This window comes from Pelobates fuscus, chromosome 13, assembly GCF_036172605.1.
Source record: "Pelobates fuscus isolate aPelFus1 chromosome 13, aPelFus1.pri, whole genome shotgun sequence".
In the NCBI taxonomy this organism is placed as follows: Eukaryota; Metazoa; Chordata; class Amphibia; order Anura; family Pelobatidae; genus Pelobates; species Pelobates fuscus.
In genome coordinates this window covers 68,714,511-68,732,191 of record NC_086329.1, presented here as the reverse complement: position 1 = coordinate 68,732,191, position 17,681 = coordinate 68,714,511, and the positions used below count along the sequence as shown (strand labels likewise).

Genomic DNA, 17,681 nt, shown 5'->3' with positions numbered 1-17,681 from the left:
CACCATGGGTAGAAAATCACAAAAACCACAACCAGGTGCGTACAAAGACTCACAAGACATAAGCACCATGTTACAGCGCCCTGCTGCTGCAAAAATGGCGGCCTAGCCGGAATACGTTGATGGCTCAGACGGCTCTGAGGGACTCACAGGGGAGCATATAGAACCACTAAACACCTGACCGCGCCAAACAGGACCGGCAAGGGAAAATAACCTGACCCCAGCAACTAGACAGGACATAGCAGAGCTCCTTCAGGAAATGAGGCAGCTACATGCAGCAGACCTTGAGCTACTTAAGGCAGAAATCTCAGCAGTAACAGCCCGCACTCAAGCCTCTGAGGAGGACATACTGGACTTAAGACAAGAGGTACAAGGCCTCAAGGAATCTATACTCCAACTGCAATCCTCCCAAGCTAACCTAACGAGCAGGGCTGAAGCGGCAGAAGACCGCCACAGGCGGGTAAATATAAAGATCAGGGGAATACCCGACTCCATTAGCATAACAGAGTTGCCTCACTATCTCAGGCGACTCACCAACTCACTCCTGCCGAACGTCCAGGCCAAGAAGCTCACCTTTGAGGGACTCTTTCGCATCCCGAAACCAAGACAAGCTCCACCAACAGCATCACACGATGTCATAGTCAGATGCCACTCGTCCACTGACAAGGCCCTCCTAATGACGGCAATTCGGGGTAAAACTCCACTCACTTTTGAATCCAGTCAACTTACCTTCTACCAGGATATAACACGCAACACATTGCTGTGGAGACGCTGGACCGGTAACCAGCCAGCTGCGCAACGTAGGCATAGAATATAGATGGACATTACCACGAACTCTAACAGTAACGAAAGAGGGCAACGCAAAGAAACTAACCACCCTAGCAGACGCAGACTCCTTCCTCCGAGCCCTGGGGCTCCCCACGGCAGTGGCAACAGCGACAACCCCCTCTACCTCACACACCTGGGATCCGGAGAGAGCCGTGACCTTCACACCTAGAGGGGGCACACAACCAGAGGCACCGACCTGAAAGGACTGCACCAACCCGCAGCATACCTTAATAAACTGTCAAGTTTAAGATGCTAAGTTCTTATAATTCACATTTGTTTACCCACCGATCAGACGCTCTGTTTACGTTTATTTTCCTATGTTACCTTTTCCCTTTTATACACCTGCCATAGAGGTGACAGGCCCGAGATGAACACCCACCGACAATCCCCCCAACTCCTACTAATAGGACCACAACCGGCACACCCAACGCGCATCAAGTGGGCCCCCACACTAAACAGGAGCTGCCACGCATAACACCCACGACAGCTACTACGGACATAAGCAATAGCATCCCCCCCCGCGTCCCCCTAGGATAGGGGACTTCCATCAACCATGACACACCAGACACCGCCCACACTGGGTTCTTGCTGCCCATAAAAAACGGCATATGTACCTAGCTGCACAGGAAGGGCTACCAGTGAAGAGGCTTCAAGGGCTCCCACACAACTGTAGTTACGAAAAGCTACACTGCACTAGCCTAATCACTTGACTAGCAATGACTACATGCGTTAACTGACACACAACTACATACATGGCTTAAACATTGTTTATCTATTATTAATATTTGTTAATTCTAAAGTCAGTTCTACCTCGAACTACAGACACATACCCAGTAAAACTACTGTTTTAGCACATTCTAAACTCTGACGTGAGACCCAATATGTGCATGAACAACTCGAACCTGAGGCTGCTATACAGTAGAAGTAGAAATAAAAAGATAAATGTACGTACATTTCTTTCTTAACCAATATTCTGCACTTGCGCAAAAACTGGTGGGTGGTAAGACATTTTTTCCATCAAGAAAGATGCATTAGTGGGCGGTAGGTAGAAAAAGGTTGACTACCACTGGTGTAGAGTAATGTCTCATGACAGATTTGTTTGCTGGGTCTGAGTTGCCTTCTGAGACCATATGGTAGCCCAGGAATGTGAAATAACCCCATCATGGCATACCATTTTCAAATGTAGACAACCCTGGGTATTCAAAATGGGGTATTTCCAGTCTTTGTAGTAACCACCTAGTCACAAACGCTGGCCAAAGTTAACGTTTTCATTTGTTTTTTTATTTTCAATTTATATTATATATATCTATATATATCTATATATATATATATATATATAAAATATACGCGCGTGTGTGTGTATATATATATATATATATACACACATACATATAATACGTGTGTATATAATGTATGTATATATATATATATATATATATACAAGATATAGGAAGAGCACTCCAGAGGTCTTGTTCAAAGGTGTTTATTTGGTGAAAAAAGTCTATCGACGTTTCGACCTTACGGTCTTTATCAAGATACAAAAGCAAGTGAAGGCAGTGGCAATATATAAGCAAACCAATAAAAAACATGATCACTAACCTGAAAAAGCTGTGTATCCCCATACCATGTGTGAACACCAGAGTGTGATAATGAATAAAACCGGAGTGTTCCTGTCCGTAACTGATGACGTCACAGGAGTGCGACCGGAAGTCATTGTGTAAGTGTATCTAGGTAACCTAGGTTACCAGTCCGTGAATATCCAGATAAGTGAATAAATGGAATGGCAAATAAAGAAATATGGATCGGAAGTTAAAATGCTAATACTAATACTGGATAATTCTAAATAAATATGTAATATGTATGTATGAATTAATCTTATACCGACAGAGGATACAGAGCATGAATACAAGCGGAGGAGATGAGCTGTAAACATAGAAACCAGTGAATAGAGTAGAAAGGATCAAAAATGTGTATGACCTGAAAATAGAAATGTATGTAGTGAAGCAGCAAAAATGATAAATACACTAATAAATACGAACTGAACTGTGTGGACTGGCAACATGACCAAGAGCAGACCCGTGACACCGAGGTCTAGAAAAACGTGAAAAGTAATAAATAGATAAATGACAAACAAGGTATGAAAGAGTAAGATGATCTGGTAAAGAATCACAGAAGGAACGAGGTGTGTACCAAGATGTGTATATGAAAAGAAGGGAAGTGGGGAGAGGCGGATATACGCCTGGATACTATGAAAGTTAGAAGAGTAAAGATGTGGAAGGCTCTAATGAGAAAGATGTGTACTGACCTGGGTATAGATAATCATATATATAGTCTGTAGACTAATATCCAGTATTTGTGTGCATGGATAGTAACCATGCTATCCAAACTAAATCGGCTATCCAGCCCAAAGCAACTGAGCGAGAAGAGCAGAGCACAGAGTTCATACATATGGTCCAATTACAATACTAGACCATTGATGGACGGATTGATTCAAACGGAACCGAACGCTTAGGGATATTTTAGTCAAAAGCGACCGTCCTGAACAGTACGAGACATCGAAAATCCATAACAAGACTGGATGCTTTAAGTGTGCCAATTGTGTGACATGTGGCCATATGCTCACTGGCTCTTCATTCGCCCATCCCCATTCAGGAAAGCGCTACTCCATCAAACACCATATCACGTGTCTCACCACCCACGTAGTTTACCTGATATCTTGTCCATGTGGACTACACTACGTGGGGAAAACTGATCTCACTGTACGTGATAGAATGCGAGGACACCGATCAGGTATTATGACTGCCTTTAGGGACAGCAAGACGGATAAACCAGTGGCCAAGCACTTCTTAGAGATGAACCATCGGCTACCCACTCTCAAATTCATGGCCATTGATCATATCCCCCCCCTGTCCAGGGGGGGTGATCGCTCTAGGATCTTGCTCCAAAGGGAGACATACTGGATCAAAACACTTGACACTCTACACCCTAGAGGCCTGAATGAATATGTTTCCTTCAATGCTTTTTTGGACACCCGCTGAGCATATCCCTCGGACACAACTCTTGTAAATATTTTTGAATATTTTTGAATATTCTTGAATTTTGACATTATGTTTTCTGTACATAGATTTAGAATATTTTTTGAAGCGATCTATTATAACAAATCCTGATGTCCATCAATGGTCTAGTATTGTAATTGGACCATATGTATGAACTCTGTGCTCTGCTCTTCTCGCTCAGTTGCTTTGGGCTGGATAGCCGATTTAGTTTGGATAGCATGGTTACTATCCATGCACACAAATACTGGATATTAGTCTACAGACTATATATATGATTATCCATACCCAGGTCAGTACACATCTTTCTCATTAGAGCCTCCCACATCTTTACTCTTCTAACTTTCATAGTATCCAGGCGTATATCCGCCTCTCCCCACTTCCCTTCTTTTCATATACACATCTTGGTACACACCTCGTTCCTTCTGTGATTCTTTACCAGATCATCTTACTCTTTCATACCTTGTTTGTCATTTATCTATTTATTACTTTTCACGTTTTTCTAGACCTCGGTGTCACGGGTCTGCTCTTGGTCACGTTGCCAGTCCACACAGTTCAGTTCGTATTTATTAGTGTATTTATCATTTTTGCTGCTTCACTACATACATTTCTATTTTCAGGTCATACACATTTTTGATCCTTTCTACTCTATTCACTGGTTTCTATGTTTACAGCTCATCTCCTCCGCTTGTATTCATGCTCTGTATCCTCTGTCGGTATAAGATTAATTCATACATACATATTACATATTTATTTAGAATTATCCAGTATTAGTATTAGCATTTTAACTTCCGATCCATATTTCTTTATTTGCCATTCCATTTATTCACTTATCTGGATATTCACGGACTGGTAACCTAGGTTACCTAGATACACTTACACGATGACTTCCGGTCGCACTCCTGTGACGTCATCAGTTACGGACAGGAACACTCCGGTTTTATTCATTATCACACTCTGGTGTTCACACATGGTATGGGGATACACAGCTTTTTCAGGTTAGTGATCATGTTTTTTATTGGTTTGCTTATATATTGCCACTGCCTTCACTTGCTTTTGTATCTTGATAAAGACCGTAAGGTCGAAACGTCGATAGACTTTTTTCACCAAATAAACACCTTTGAACAAGACCTCTGGAGTGCTCTTCCTATATCTCGTATATGTATCTACGCTTTGCAGCACCGAGGCTTTTTTGACGAATCATCCTTAAAGGTAGAGTGCCAGACCTTGAACATTTTTTTATATATATATATATATATACACACACAAATATAATACGTGTGTATATAATGCGTGTATTTATATATATATATATATATATATATATATATATATACACACATACACACACACACACACTTTTATTACCTATATATGTAAAATATATTATAATTAAAGCATTTTATAATATATTATACATATAGATATACACATGTGTGTTTTGAGATATATATCTTAAAGTACACTTATAATGGAATCATATATATGCATTATATATGTATAATATATTCTAAATATTATACATATTTAATATATGTAGAATATATTTATTATTTCATTTTTTTTTTTTTTACTTTTTAGGCACTGCACAAGCCGGCTATACTGAGCTCCCAGGCAGACCCCAGGATCGCAATCGCCGGTGGGGGATCGCCAGCAATCAAGTAAGTGGGGATTTACTATCGGATGTACCAGGTACGTCCGAGGTCGTTAACAACCAATTTTTGTCGGGGAAGGGGTTAAAGACACTGACACGTGGAAGCTTAAAAATGCTTAATGGCAAAATGCAAATGTGTTCATCTAATATTCCACCAAATATTAAAAAGCTCTGTTTATACTATCAAACTCATTAAAATGGTAAGTAGTTATTGGTTTGTATTAATTTTTTTTTTTTGTTACTCATAAATGACAACAGTCTTGGAAATGTACGTTATCCTAAAAATCATATAGGTTTTCGTAAGATATGTTGTGTTCACATAAATTTTATTAATCACAATTGATGTATGCCTCTGTATCTTTTATAAGTGGTTAATAGTAGTTTAACCTCTGGTTTGCAAGTAAAACAGATTTACCGTGTTGAAAAATTATGCATGTCTAAAAAGTGGTCACCAACATGGAAAGTTTGGAGAACACTGAGCTATATAATATACGTAAACTTTCCAAATAAAAAATGAACCAATACCACAATATGCCCATATTAAAACTTGGCAGGCACTAATTACTGGTGTAACAAAACTTTCACAGTCAAGAACTGAGGTGATATGGTCATTATTTTTATTGATTTTTAGTTTGACATTTAAAAAGTAACTCGTTTAAATGTCACATTATTTGACATCTAGTCAAATAAATCTTCTCCCGTTATCCTCATGTATAGATGCTGGCTGAGGATACTGACAATTAAGCATTTACAGTTAGTCACCCATAATTTGTAATGAGACAGTTATCAGCTGTTCCTTTACTGTGATGTTGAGATCATATATGATCAGGTAATGTGACATCATAAACACGGATGCCAACAACCTCTGATAAACCAGTGGATATAACAAACTTAAAGCAACTGGGCATTTTTCAAGGGAACAGTAGCTTTCGCATTGTGCGAGCGATAATTTCAACAGTTATATTTACTTCTATTATTCTGAATTCGGCATTAGCCAATTATATTTGTATTTTTCTAACGAACAAACAGAGGTATCATTTAGAAATGGAGAGGAAAAGGAAGCATTCCTTGGGAAAAAAGGAGACTCATGCTAAAAAAGAGAAACAATCTGAAGAACACCTTGCAGGGTCAAAAGAGTATGAGAGATCTCCTGTACATTCTCAGAGAAGTAGTATTTGCAATGAGCAGGAGACCGATAGAGGCAGAGAACGCACAAGACAACGCTTCTCAAAGGAACACAGGGAACAAGCCCCAGAAAGATACCAATCCTCAAGTAAAGATGAGGAGCAGGGCAGGCAGAAAAAGGCAAAGCTGTCCTTATCTGGAAAGCTGGGTAGTCAATCTTATCAACAATTTGACAGTAGGAATATGCCTGACATGCAGAAGGTATATCTACCCAAAAAGCATAGCTTGAAAAGATCAAGGAAATCTGAAGACGAGGACAAGCCGTGTAGCCTAAAAAAGCAAAAGTCCTCCTTTGGAAAACAAGGACAGGAGAAAAGTGTTGAGGAGATAGGTAATCACAATGATATTACACAGAGAGATGATGAAAATGTTGCAGCTGTGAAGACAATAAAGGCTTTACAGGGATTTGTACTTTTAGAAATACAGTCCCCTATCGCTTCCACACAAGCCATTAGACTTTCAATAAATTGAATCAAACTCTTAGGAATATTCACTAAATGAATTAAAAGTGCGCATTTAGGTTACAACAAATCTCCATAAGTCCACTATGGTTTGCCTATTTTACCCTGAATTTGACATTCACTGCAAATGAATATTGGAATATTTATCCATGCATGGTGGATTTATTAATATTAAAAATATGGAAAAGCTGTGAAAAACATTTAAAAAATCAAAAAAAATCATGCATTGCATGTAAGCTTTGTTACCTTTAAATGAACACTCCAAGCACTTTACTGACGTAAAAGAGTGGGATGGGAATGTTCATATGACTATTCCATAGGGACAATGAAATTAAACAATGCCTGGTGTTCATGATTAATTGGAAGCTAATATCATATGTGTTAAATCCTTAAGGAGGAAGTGGACAATCTAAGAAATCGAAGAAGCACCCTGCTCTGTCGCTGGATGGTTACCAATTCCATAGCACACTGGGGAAAGGCAACTTTGGAAAAGTGAGTGTATAAGGGAAATATAAAATTTTAAAAATGGATATATTAGGAGTAAATAGGTGACTCCTCCCTTTTTACATTTTGCACCACATTACACAACAGACACATTGATAAATCTCAGCCTCTGTGTAAGTCTCTAGGTTCATAGTTTAAGTTGAAGATTAGGTGCTGGTCTCGCCGCAGCTGGCCCTGCCTTCCTGACTGCGATCAATCTTGATGGTCTCATCCAATGCTTTCCCATAGGAAAGCATTGGGAGGCTAATGCGCATGTATGGCAAAACGCCAAGCTGTGCCAATCAGCATCTCCTCATAGAGATGAACTGAATGAATGTATCTCTCTAGCCATTCAGCCCTTATTAACACATCCATTATGTAGTATAGGAATAATGTTGTTATGTGATTGTACACAGACACCTGCAATCTTAGTGTCTCAACTTCCCAATTGCTTTAAAATTCCATGTTGGACTAATATGGTCTTCTCTCTCCTCTCTTAGGTGATGCTGGCTTCCTATAAGAGCACAAACAAACGTGTTGCTGTTAAAGTCATCAATAAAAAAAAGGAAAACCAGGCATCCGTCCTGACAGAGAACCGGGTTTTGCAAATGGCGGTTGGCAGCCCTTTCTTATGCCAGGGATTTGCTGCCTTCCAGTCCGAGGTACGAGTCCGTAGTGTTTCCTATAAAATAATCTGAGTGCCTCTATTACCCTTCTACATACTCTGTATGATAATCAAACTCTTCTATAAACAAACTAATCAAATCAGTCAGTTTTTTACTATTTGTCTTGTGCAAAATGTCCATTACTTTAAAAAGGAAGAAAATTGTGTACTGTGAGACAAATATTAAACAAAAGAATAGCTAGAATATATACCGTATTTACGCAAATCTAATGCGCACCTTTTTTGGAAAATAAATGTTTCCAAAATTTGAATCCACATTAGATTCAATGGCGCATTACATTCAGGACAACATTCTACATTTTCCTGAGAATTGACAAAAGCGAATTAAAACAGGTGGATTAAGGGGCGGGGCTTGACATACAAGATGGCCAGACATGTTTCTGCTTAGCTCTGACCTGTCCGTGAACAAAATCAGCCTTAACTGCTCATAATCTCAATGATTTAAGCCACATAGGAAATATGACCGGACCGGACCGGTGGGGGATACCCCGGTCCCCACTGGGGAAACCTTACTTGCAAGAGCGGTATCTCCTGCCAAGCTGATTACCGCATGGTGAGTCCAAGATGGCCACCGAGCCTGAACACACACTACACTCAGAGGGCTCAACGATCCAAGCCTGGAAAGCTTTGAGGCTAGATTTGACAAGGTGTGTCAAGCTTTCTGGGAGCGCAGCCGTTGCAGAACCCCTACCACCACTTTGTCTGTGGAGCCAGTAACCAACGCTCCTAAACCGGATTGCCGACACCATTCTGGGCTGGGGACCCGCACAAAGGTCATGACTGCCAGCCGACTACACAGCCCTGTGCCCCCCCGTAACCTAGAGCATCCTCAGGTGTTCAATCCTGCTGACTGGAGAAGGAGGATTCCTGTTAACGCAGTAATAGTCCCCCCTAGGGCCCGAGAGTCAGAGGGAGGGAGATAAATTCAGGTGCAGCGGACCCTACCCAACTTACAAGCCACAGCATGATACTTGACTCAACTAAGGAGCTACTGATGGCTAAACACCCGGCAGAACCATGAACTGTCTACTGCGGCATACCTACAGTATCGGTTGAAGCCACAGCATGATACTTGACTCAACTAAGGAGCTACTGATGGCTAAACACCCGGCAGAACCATGAAGTGTCTACTGTGGCATACCTACAGTATCGGTTGAAGCCACAGCATGATACTTGACTCAACTAAGGAGCTACTGATGGCTAAACACCCGGCAGAACCATGAACTGTCTACTGTGGCATACCTACAGTATCGGTTGAAGCCTGGACAACCAGCTTTCACAAAGTCTCTGTCATCACCATTGCGGGACCTTTTATGTACTCTCTCATTTACCTTCCAACAGAGTCGAGTACCCAGTGGCTCTAAAGCAAACCTTATCTTAGCTAGCATGTTATATCACACTCTCTCCAGCCTAGCTTAGCTCACCACTAATCTAACATGCTAAATGTTTATGTATACACGCATCAAGCAAAGTTTAGCTAGCATGTTTCACACTACATATATCTTGCATGCTGTCAGTTACCATAACCAGACCGTAGCTTTCTATTTAATTCATGTACACTTACATATTCAATATTTTGTTTCCTTTTGTGCATATATATATATATATTTTTTAAATGTGCTGATATCTCTATTGCCACACTGTTATACTATGGGTTTTACTGATCTTGCTTCTGCTATTGGGGCAATGCAAGACTGACTTATCTGTGCACAAAAAAAAATCAAAAATAAAAAAGGTGGATTAAAACAGACAAATTGAAACAGATGATTTCAAACTGACGAATTCAAACAGGTGAATTTCATTCCGGCGAATTCAAACAAGAAAATTCACACAGGCCAATTCTGTTCTTGAAAGAGAGCTATAGAAAAAAAGAATAGTATTAACATGTATCACTAATATTGAAATACCATCAATGTTACTATAGTATATGGAAATAAACATTTTCATTGTAGCACAATGTTGTATAGTAGTATCTTCTTGTATAAATGCGCATTACATTGGCCTGCAAAAACATTTTTCAGCTTCCAGGTTTCAAAAAATTGAGGTGTGCATTAGATTCGATGGCACATTAGATTCGAGTAAATATGCTACGTATTTATGTAATGTCTTGAAGTATTAATTATATAACTTATAGTAAACAGCTATTTTGTGTCTAATTTGAAACAGATGAATTCTTTCCTAGTCATGGATTACATACAAGGAGACACTCTTGATGCTTTTATGGCTAAAAAGGGCAGTTTATCTGTAGAAGAATCAAAGTAAGTCATTACCAAAAATAATTGGAAGGAGAGATAAGAAAGGGGTTTAAGGCTGGAGATGGATGCCCCCACCACTCATCCCTCCCCTTTTGTGTCTTCCCTCTTTTCCCCCTTCTTATTTTCTTATTCTGATTATATCTTCTTTTGTGAAAAAATATTAAATTGTTCATGCAAGCATTTGGTGATCATGAAATAACTAAGCACAGTGGGGCACCACAGGCAGATTCAGTGTAAATTCAAAGGCAGATATTGTAACTGTGAAGGATTTTTCATGTATTTGCCTGTGGGCCCTCAGTTAAACCTTCTCCCTGCTGTTTAAATGCCTGTATCTGTTCAGTTCAATATGTATGTACCACTTTAAGAACATTTTTCAAAAGTTGACAGTTGGCAGTTAACTCCTTGAGCCATTATTAAATTGGCAGTTGTCTCCCTGAATGGTGTTTCTTCTGGTTACTGGGGGATTTGGGATATTACCTTCTATACCAGCGGAGATCTGGGGATTTAATATTGCAGTCCCGTTACAGTAACATTCACTAGGGAACCCTTAGACGTAGACAGGACAGAGTAGAGAGAATTGCAATACCGATCCTTAGAATGGTCGGGTTATGCAAAAAGGGATAGTCAAAACATGAGCAGAGGTCAAGGGAAATAGAAAGATGGAATAACGAGTGTCAAAGCCAAATATCAGTAACCAGGAAATCAAAATAAGTGCAACGCTCAATGGTAAACCAAAGACCACAACAGGGCACTGAGGCAAGGGAGGGGTTAGCTTATATACACCCAACGTGTGTGATTGGGTAACCTCCAATTAGTGTTAACTACAACACGTGGGAGGAGTTTCTTCCCACCCTTGTGGTCTCTGAGGTCATCACTGTGTACCGAGTCACATGACCGCACGCAGCACACATATATAGAGATGCTGCTCTGGAGCGTGCAGCGACAGACACACTGGAAGTCTGGAGACAGGGACCAGATGACGCCGCTTGCGGTGATGAGGTAAGCAAGGTCGCCGGGAGCGGGGGCAGGGGACCTGACAGATATACATCGAGGGCTCAGTTATAAATTGTTTTGGATACCACACAACTACTATACCTTGGTGTACGAGAGATGCACGTAACATAAAACAGCCCGCTCAGTACATAGAATACTGTTGTCAAGCGTATCTATATAACTCTGACGTACCTGTGTTACACTTTATGTGAACTTTGATAAAACTGTATCCCTATTTTAATTAATTGTGCTTTATGGTGTAATATACTTATTGATTGCCTTTTGTCAATGTAACTTAATATGCATGACTTGATAAAAAAAGAATTTAACAAAGAAAAAAAAGAAAGGGGTTTAATATGCTATAGAAGATTGTAAAAAGGAATAGAATACCTCCACAAACATGTACATATATAATTTATTGAGCCTCAATCAAAATTTACAGTCGAACACTGAGGGGGAACCTCGGGCTATTACTAATGTACTGAGTCAGAGATTGTCCTCTCTGTAGATAAAAAACACAGGACTAGCACCAATATCTGTCTGTCTGAACAAAATGCGCAAAATATCAGCTTGTCTATCTCTACTCTGCACTCAATTAAATACAAATCAGTTTCTCCAGAATGAGTATTGCTTAAGGCACAATCTTTTATTCCACTTTGTCTTCTGAACACCTTCTTCACTTTAAGGATCATAATTTAGAATAAATAAAATAAAAATCACATAGTTTTAATAACAATAGGAACAACCCTTGGAATTAAAAATTCTCTAATCATTTGAGACAGGTCCTATTTCATTTAAATTTAATTAAAAAACGTTTAATTAACCCCTTAAGGACACATGACATGTGTGACATGTCATTATTCCCTTTTATTCCAGAAGTTTGGTCCTTAAGGGGTTAAGTAAAACGTTTTTGAGGATGAGTGTATTGAAATGTTCTGCCCCAGTATGATTTGTGCTTTATTTTCCATTTATTCTTTGGTGCAGATTGCTTTATATTATTTGATTGCTACTTCCTGTCCTAATGTGCTTTATACCCCACCTCCTATAGACTGTAAGCTCGTTTGAGCAGGGTCCTTTTCAACCTATCATTCCTGTAAGTCTTCTTGTAATTGTCCTATTTATAGTTAAATCCCCCCTATCATAATATTGTAAAGTGCATGGAATCTGTTGGCGTTATATAAATGGCAATAATAGAAATATAAATTTTAAAAATATATATTTTTTTACATTTAGATTCATCTCAGCGGAGCTTATATGTGGGCTACAATATCTACATTCCCATGGCATTATACATCGGTCAGTATTAGCTTTGGTTTTTCAGAAAGCTGTAAAGCAGGGTGGATAAAAATCTATGATTTTTTTTTTATTTAAATCTGATTTTTTTTTTATTTAAATCTGATTTTTTTTTTTTTAAATAAAATGCTTTTTGAGGAAAATATATTACCATCCAAAGGTTATAACATATGGTTGCAGTGCTCATTTGCTGCACCTCTTAGCCAAAGACTTAAGTGTTCCAGAAATAAAGACGAATATTGTTGAAATTGCTAAATACTTCCGTAACAATCATTTTGCTGCAGCAGCTCTGAAAAAGATGGGTGGAACCAAGCTAACGCTCCCACAAGATGTTAGATGGAACTCTGTGGTGGGCTGTTTTGAGCAGTATATCAAGAACTGGCCTATTCTGATGACAGTTTGTGAACAAAATCGAGATAAAATAGATGGCACTGTCACGGCCCAAATCCTCAACATTGGGCTTAAGAGAAATGTTTAACATATGCTGAGCATCCTGAAACCCATATCTGAAGCTTTAAACAAAATACAGAAAAATTGCTGTTTTATTGCTGATGCTGTTGAAATTTGGAAGGAACTGAGTGAACACTTAAAAACAGCACTACACATGGACAGAATTAAATTACAAGCGTTAACAAAACGAATGGGACAAGTAATGTCTCCAGCTCATTTTTTGGCAGATATTGTCAATATCCAGTACCAGGGTCAAAACTTAACTGCTGAGGAAGAGGAGTTAGCTTTGACATGGGTATCCAGCAATCATCCATCTGTAATGCCAACTATAATAAACTTCAAAGCTAAGGGGGAGCCATTCAAGAAATATGTTTGCTGAAGATATTTTAAAGAAAGTCACACCCGTGAACTGGTGGAAGTCACTTAAGCACTTGGATTTAGAGACTGTTCAAGTAATGATGTCACTTTGAACAGCAGTAGCTTCTTCTGCAGGCGCTGAAAGAATATTCTCTTCCTTTGGACTAATTCATTCTAAATTGAGAAATCGTTTGGGACCCGATAAAGCAGGAAAGCTTGTTTTTCTTTTCTAGATTATGAACAAAGAAGAAGATGAAGATGACGAGTGAGCTACAGAGGACAGTATTTAAGTTTTTCACGTGTAGGCTGGGCTGACAGTCAAAGTTTCTTAAAATATATATATTTTGTTTAGCCAAATTGGTTAACAAACATGGTTGAATAACATATGCTGTAATGTTATTGTTCCAGTTGAATAAATCTATTTAAATTGTCATTATTAAGGTAATGATTATTTTTCTCCTTCCTAAGTACAACAGAAAGTGAATGAATGATTAACCTATTAAACTGGGGATAAAAAAACCAATATGAAAAGTTGTTATTCTAAAAATCTTCATCTACTTGCATATTAAAGATATACCAGCAAGAATTAGTCTTTATGTAGAAAACTATGATTTAAATCAAGCCTTGCTAACTTGTGATTTAAATCGTGATTTTAATCAGTTTGATTTAAATCAAATCCACCCTGCTGTAAAGTATTCGAATTAAAAAAAATGAATAAATTGTTTCTAACTCGGTTTTCTCCATTATCTTTCATATTCTTTCTCTTTATTATTTAGTGATCTGAAGCCAGAGAATATTCTTCTGACCAGAGAAGGCCATGTGAAAATAGCAGATTTTGGCCTTGCAGCGGAGAACATCCTGGGTGATAAAAAGATCAGGGAGAGAGTTGGAACACCTGTAAATATGGCACCAGAGGTTGGTGACAGGGAACTGTTTTAGGACCAGTACGGGGACTGTTAGAGGGAGCGGTTAGGTACAGTATTAGGAGGTGTAAAGGAAGTGGACATAAAAACATAGCAGAAATGATTGGGATAAGTTCTAAAAGCAAAAGAATAGCTATGGTATGGATATAAGTGCAGTATCAAGTTTTGGGGCTGGAAACTTTTCAAATGATTAAATTTTTTTTATGTTTTAATAGTTTAATAGATGTCAAAATAATTTTGTATGATTTTCCTTTTTTTAATATTTTGAAAATATATATTTTAAAAGTTTATATAAAAATATGAAATCACTTAAAAAGCTTATCCTAAAATATATAAGGGAAACTATAGTCACCCAGACCACTTCAGTTCATTGAAGTGGTTTGGGTGCAATGTCCCTGTCCCTCTTAGTCCTGCAATGTAAATCATTGCAGTTTTTGATTACATTAATTACATCGTGATACAGAGAGCCACTAGAAGCACTTTCTGGTGGCTAAGCGACCAAATGTTATGGTATGCATGAGGACATCCAGCATTAGATAAATCTCCATAGGAAAGCATTGAAGCTGTGCTTTCCAATGGGGAGTGACTAATGTGTAGTTGTGGGAGGAGTTAAAGGGAGCTGTTGCAGGAACGCTACTAGACTAGCTCTGTAAGTATAATTTAAATAAAATGCTGGTGGTATATGAAATATCTGAAGGATAGAGTAAGATGGGCTTCATATGAACATTCAGTTAATAATAAAACAAATTAAAAAATATGGTTGTAATTTAGGCTTAAATTCAGTATTTATCAAAGTACTTATCTTGTGTCTTTTTTGCCAGGTACTCATGAACAAGGAATATGGTGTGTCTGCAGATTGGTGGGCCCTAGGTATACTTCTTTTCCGGATGCTTACTGGGAAATTCCCCTTTAATGACAAGGTCAAGCTATTAACATATGTAAAGCAGGTGTTAAAAGCACCACCACGCTACCCTGCCTGGCTGAGCAGTGAAATTAGAGACATCCTGGATAAGGTAAGGAACAGATACATGGTAAGGTGGTAGAGATGGAAATGTTATATAATTTAATTGGATGTTATAAAATGGGTTGTAAAAAGACACAAAGGGAGCTATAAGAGGAGAGAGGCAAGAGGAAGGTGTTACTGGAACTAGCTGTTTGTTACATTTAATGGAGTAAGCGCTAGTTTTACTGCATTTGAGGTCTGCTAGAAAAGTAGAATGCATAAGACATTAAATTAAAAAAATTAAAAGGTTTGCGGTAAAAGAAACAAAATATAACCAATATACTACCACAGAGGTCAAAGTCAAGGAATGTTTAATACTCACTGTATCTCCTGACTCTTACTAGCTTCTAAATAAGAACCCCAAGACACGCCTTGGAGTGATTGGGAACATCCGTGACCACCCTTTTTATAGAGACATTAACTGGGGAGATCTAGAGGAGTGTAAAGTGAGCCCTCCATTTCTGCCATTTGCAGTAAGTAGACAAATGCCATTACTTTTTTATTCATATGCTAAGATAAGACAATTTTTGCAGAATAATAATGCCACCACTAGAAAATGAAAACTGAGCCCGATTAATTAATCAAGTCATTGCCTACTGATATTACTATTTAAATGTATTTGAATTGCACATTTGATAAATGAAAGCCCCCTTTCTTCTGAACAAAAATGATATATAACAGATGTAAGTGTACTTAATATGAAAGAGGTAAATTATGATTGAACAGACATAAAGTCAAATTCCAGGTTTTGATTTGATTTGGATCAGAACCTGTACAATTGTCTCTATCCTTAAGGGATTAAGTCCAACAGTATTCGCTTGCCAAGAGAAGATTCCATGAAACATAGCCTGGTATAATTTCTCTCCAGTCACTACTTATGTAGCGTAGAGTTTAAGTACAACATGACAAGTAGAAAATGTAATTTGATGCTGTACTTATGAAATCTTACTTCTTGTTATAGACGTCCGATCATGAAACAAGCACAGTGGACTTTAATCAATCTTTCATGAAGGATAACATCTCCTCATGTGATGACCATCATATCAGTGGCCTGTCTTATGTGAACTCTGAATGGCAGGAATAGAAGCAGAGTGCACCCTCTTGAATACCACCAGTCAACAGAACATCGACCGACCAGCAGATAGCCTCTGCCACCGTCCCTGCTGTGTACCAACAAACAGACTATCTTGTGCTACATACTATAATATTATAACAGAATATTGCAGAATGTATTGGAGTTATTGCTAAAAAAGACCTTTTTCTCATTCCCTCACTGTAATCAACGTCAAACCAGCACTATATTAGCACTTTATTAAAGAAACACTACAAGCACAAATGTCTCCACTTTTTGCATGGACTATAGCTTCCTGTAGTGGTTTTATTGCCAGGAGTGTCTTGCCCACCACCCCAGGCTCAGCTGGCTACCTGTAATACTACCACTAGACAGCCAGGAGCAGGCCCGGACTGGCCATTGGGCATACTGGGCAAATGCGCGGTGGGCCACGATGGCTGTGGGCCGATGCCTGCAGGGGAGATTACAGGATCTCCCCGGCTGGCCCATACACGGCCCTGCTGTGTGCCTTCATGGGCCGGTGGGGAGATCAAAAATCTCCCTCACCCGGCCACAGGCAGTTACAAGCGGCCGCCGGCTGGGGACTGAGGGAGGCAGGAGAGGACCCGGGGAGTTCTAGCCAGCAGCTCCGCCGGGTTCCTCTCGCGGGATTCTGAGCGTTGCTGCAGTTACCACAATAACGCTCAGATCTCACGAGAGTGAACTCTACCCCCCCCCCAGGCTAAAGGTAAGAAGCGAGGGGGGGATATAACTTTTATTTAATTTTTTTATAAAAATAAGACATATTTAAATAAACATTCACTCACAGTACACTCAGACACTCCGAGCACTCCCTTACACACACACACAGCACCCTCATACACACACACAGCACCCTCATACACACACAGCACACTTTCACACATATACATAATATATAAATTAACCCTAAGTGAGTTAACAGACAATTAGAACATTTGAATGTGACGGCAGATAAGAACACCCTCACA

General features: G+C 39.1%; 1 protein-coding gene across 1 annotated transcript; it reads left to right on the top strand.

The window, feature by feature from the left end:
* The first annotated feature begins 6,384 nt into the window (after nucleotides 1-6,384).
* On the top strand, nucleotides 6,385-16,869 carry LOC134582600 (protein kinase C delta type-like). Its single transcript, XM_063439267.1, has 9 exons — nucleotides 6,385-7,048; nucleotides 7,573-7,670; nucleotides 8,162-8,323; nucleotides 10,513-10,604; nucleotides 12,828-12,890; nucleotides 14,471-14,609; nucleotides 15,439-15,630; nucleotides 15,965-16,093; nucleotides 16,582-16,869. Exons 1-9 carry the CDS (start codon nucleotides 6,385-6,387, stop codon nucleotides 16,702-16,704), a joined length of 1,662 nt encoding a protein of 553 aa, XP_063295337.1. The 3' UTR covers nucleotides 16,705-16,869.
* The last annotated feature ends 812 nt before the right edge of the window (nucleotides 16,870-17,681 follow it).

What these genes read in the sequence shown, in the direction of transcription:
- LOC134582600 (XM_063439267.1), top strand. Translation starts at nt 6,385, where the DNA reads ATGCCAACAACCTCTGATAAACCAGTGGATATAACAAACTTAAAGCAA. An exon ending in GAAAAGTGTTGAGGAGATAG is followed by an intron (nt 7,049 to 7,572) that starts GTAATCACAATG and finishes TAAATCCTTAAG; the next exon opens with GAGGAAGTGGACAATCTAAG. An exon ending in CTCCATTTCTGCCATTTGCA is followed by an intron (nt 16,094 to 16,581) that starts GTAAGTAGACAA and finishes TTCTTGTTATAG; the next exon opens with ACGTCCGATCATGAAACAAG.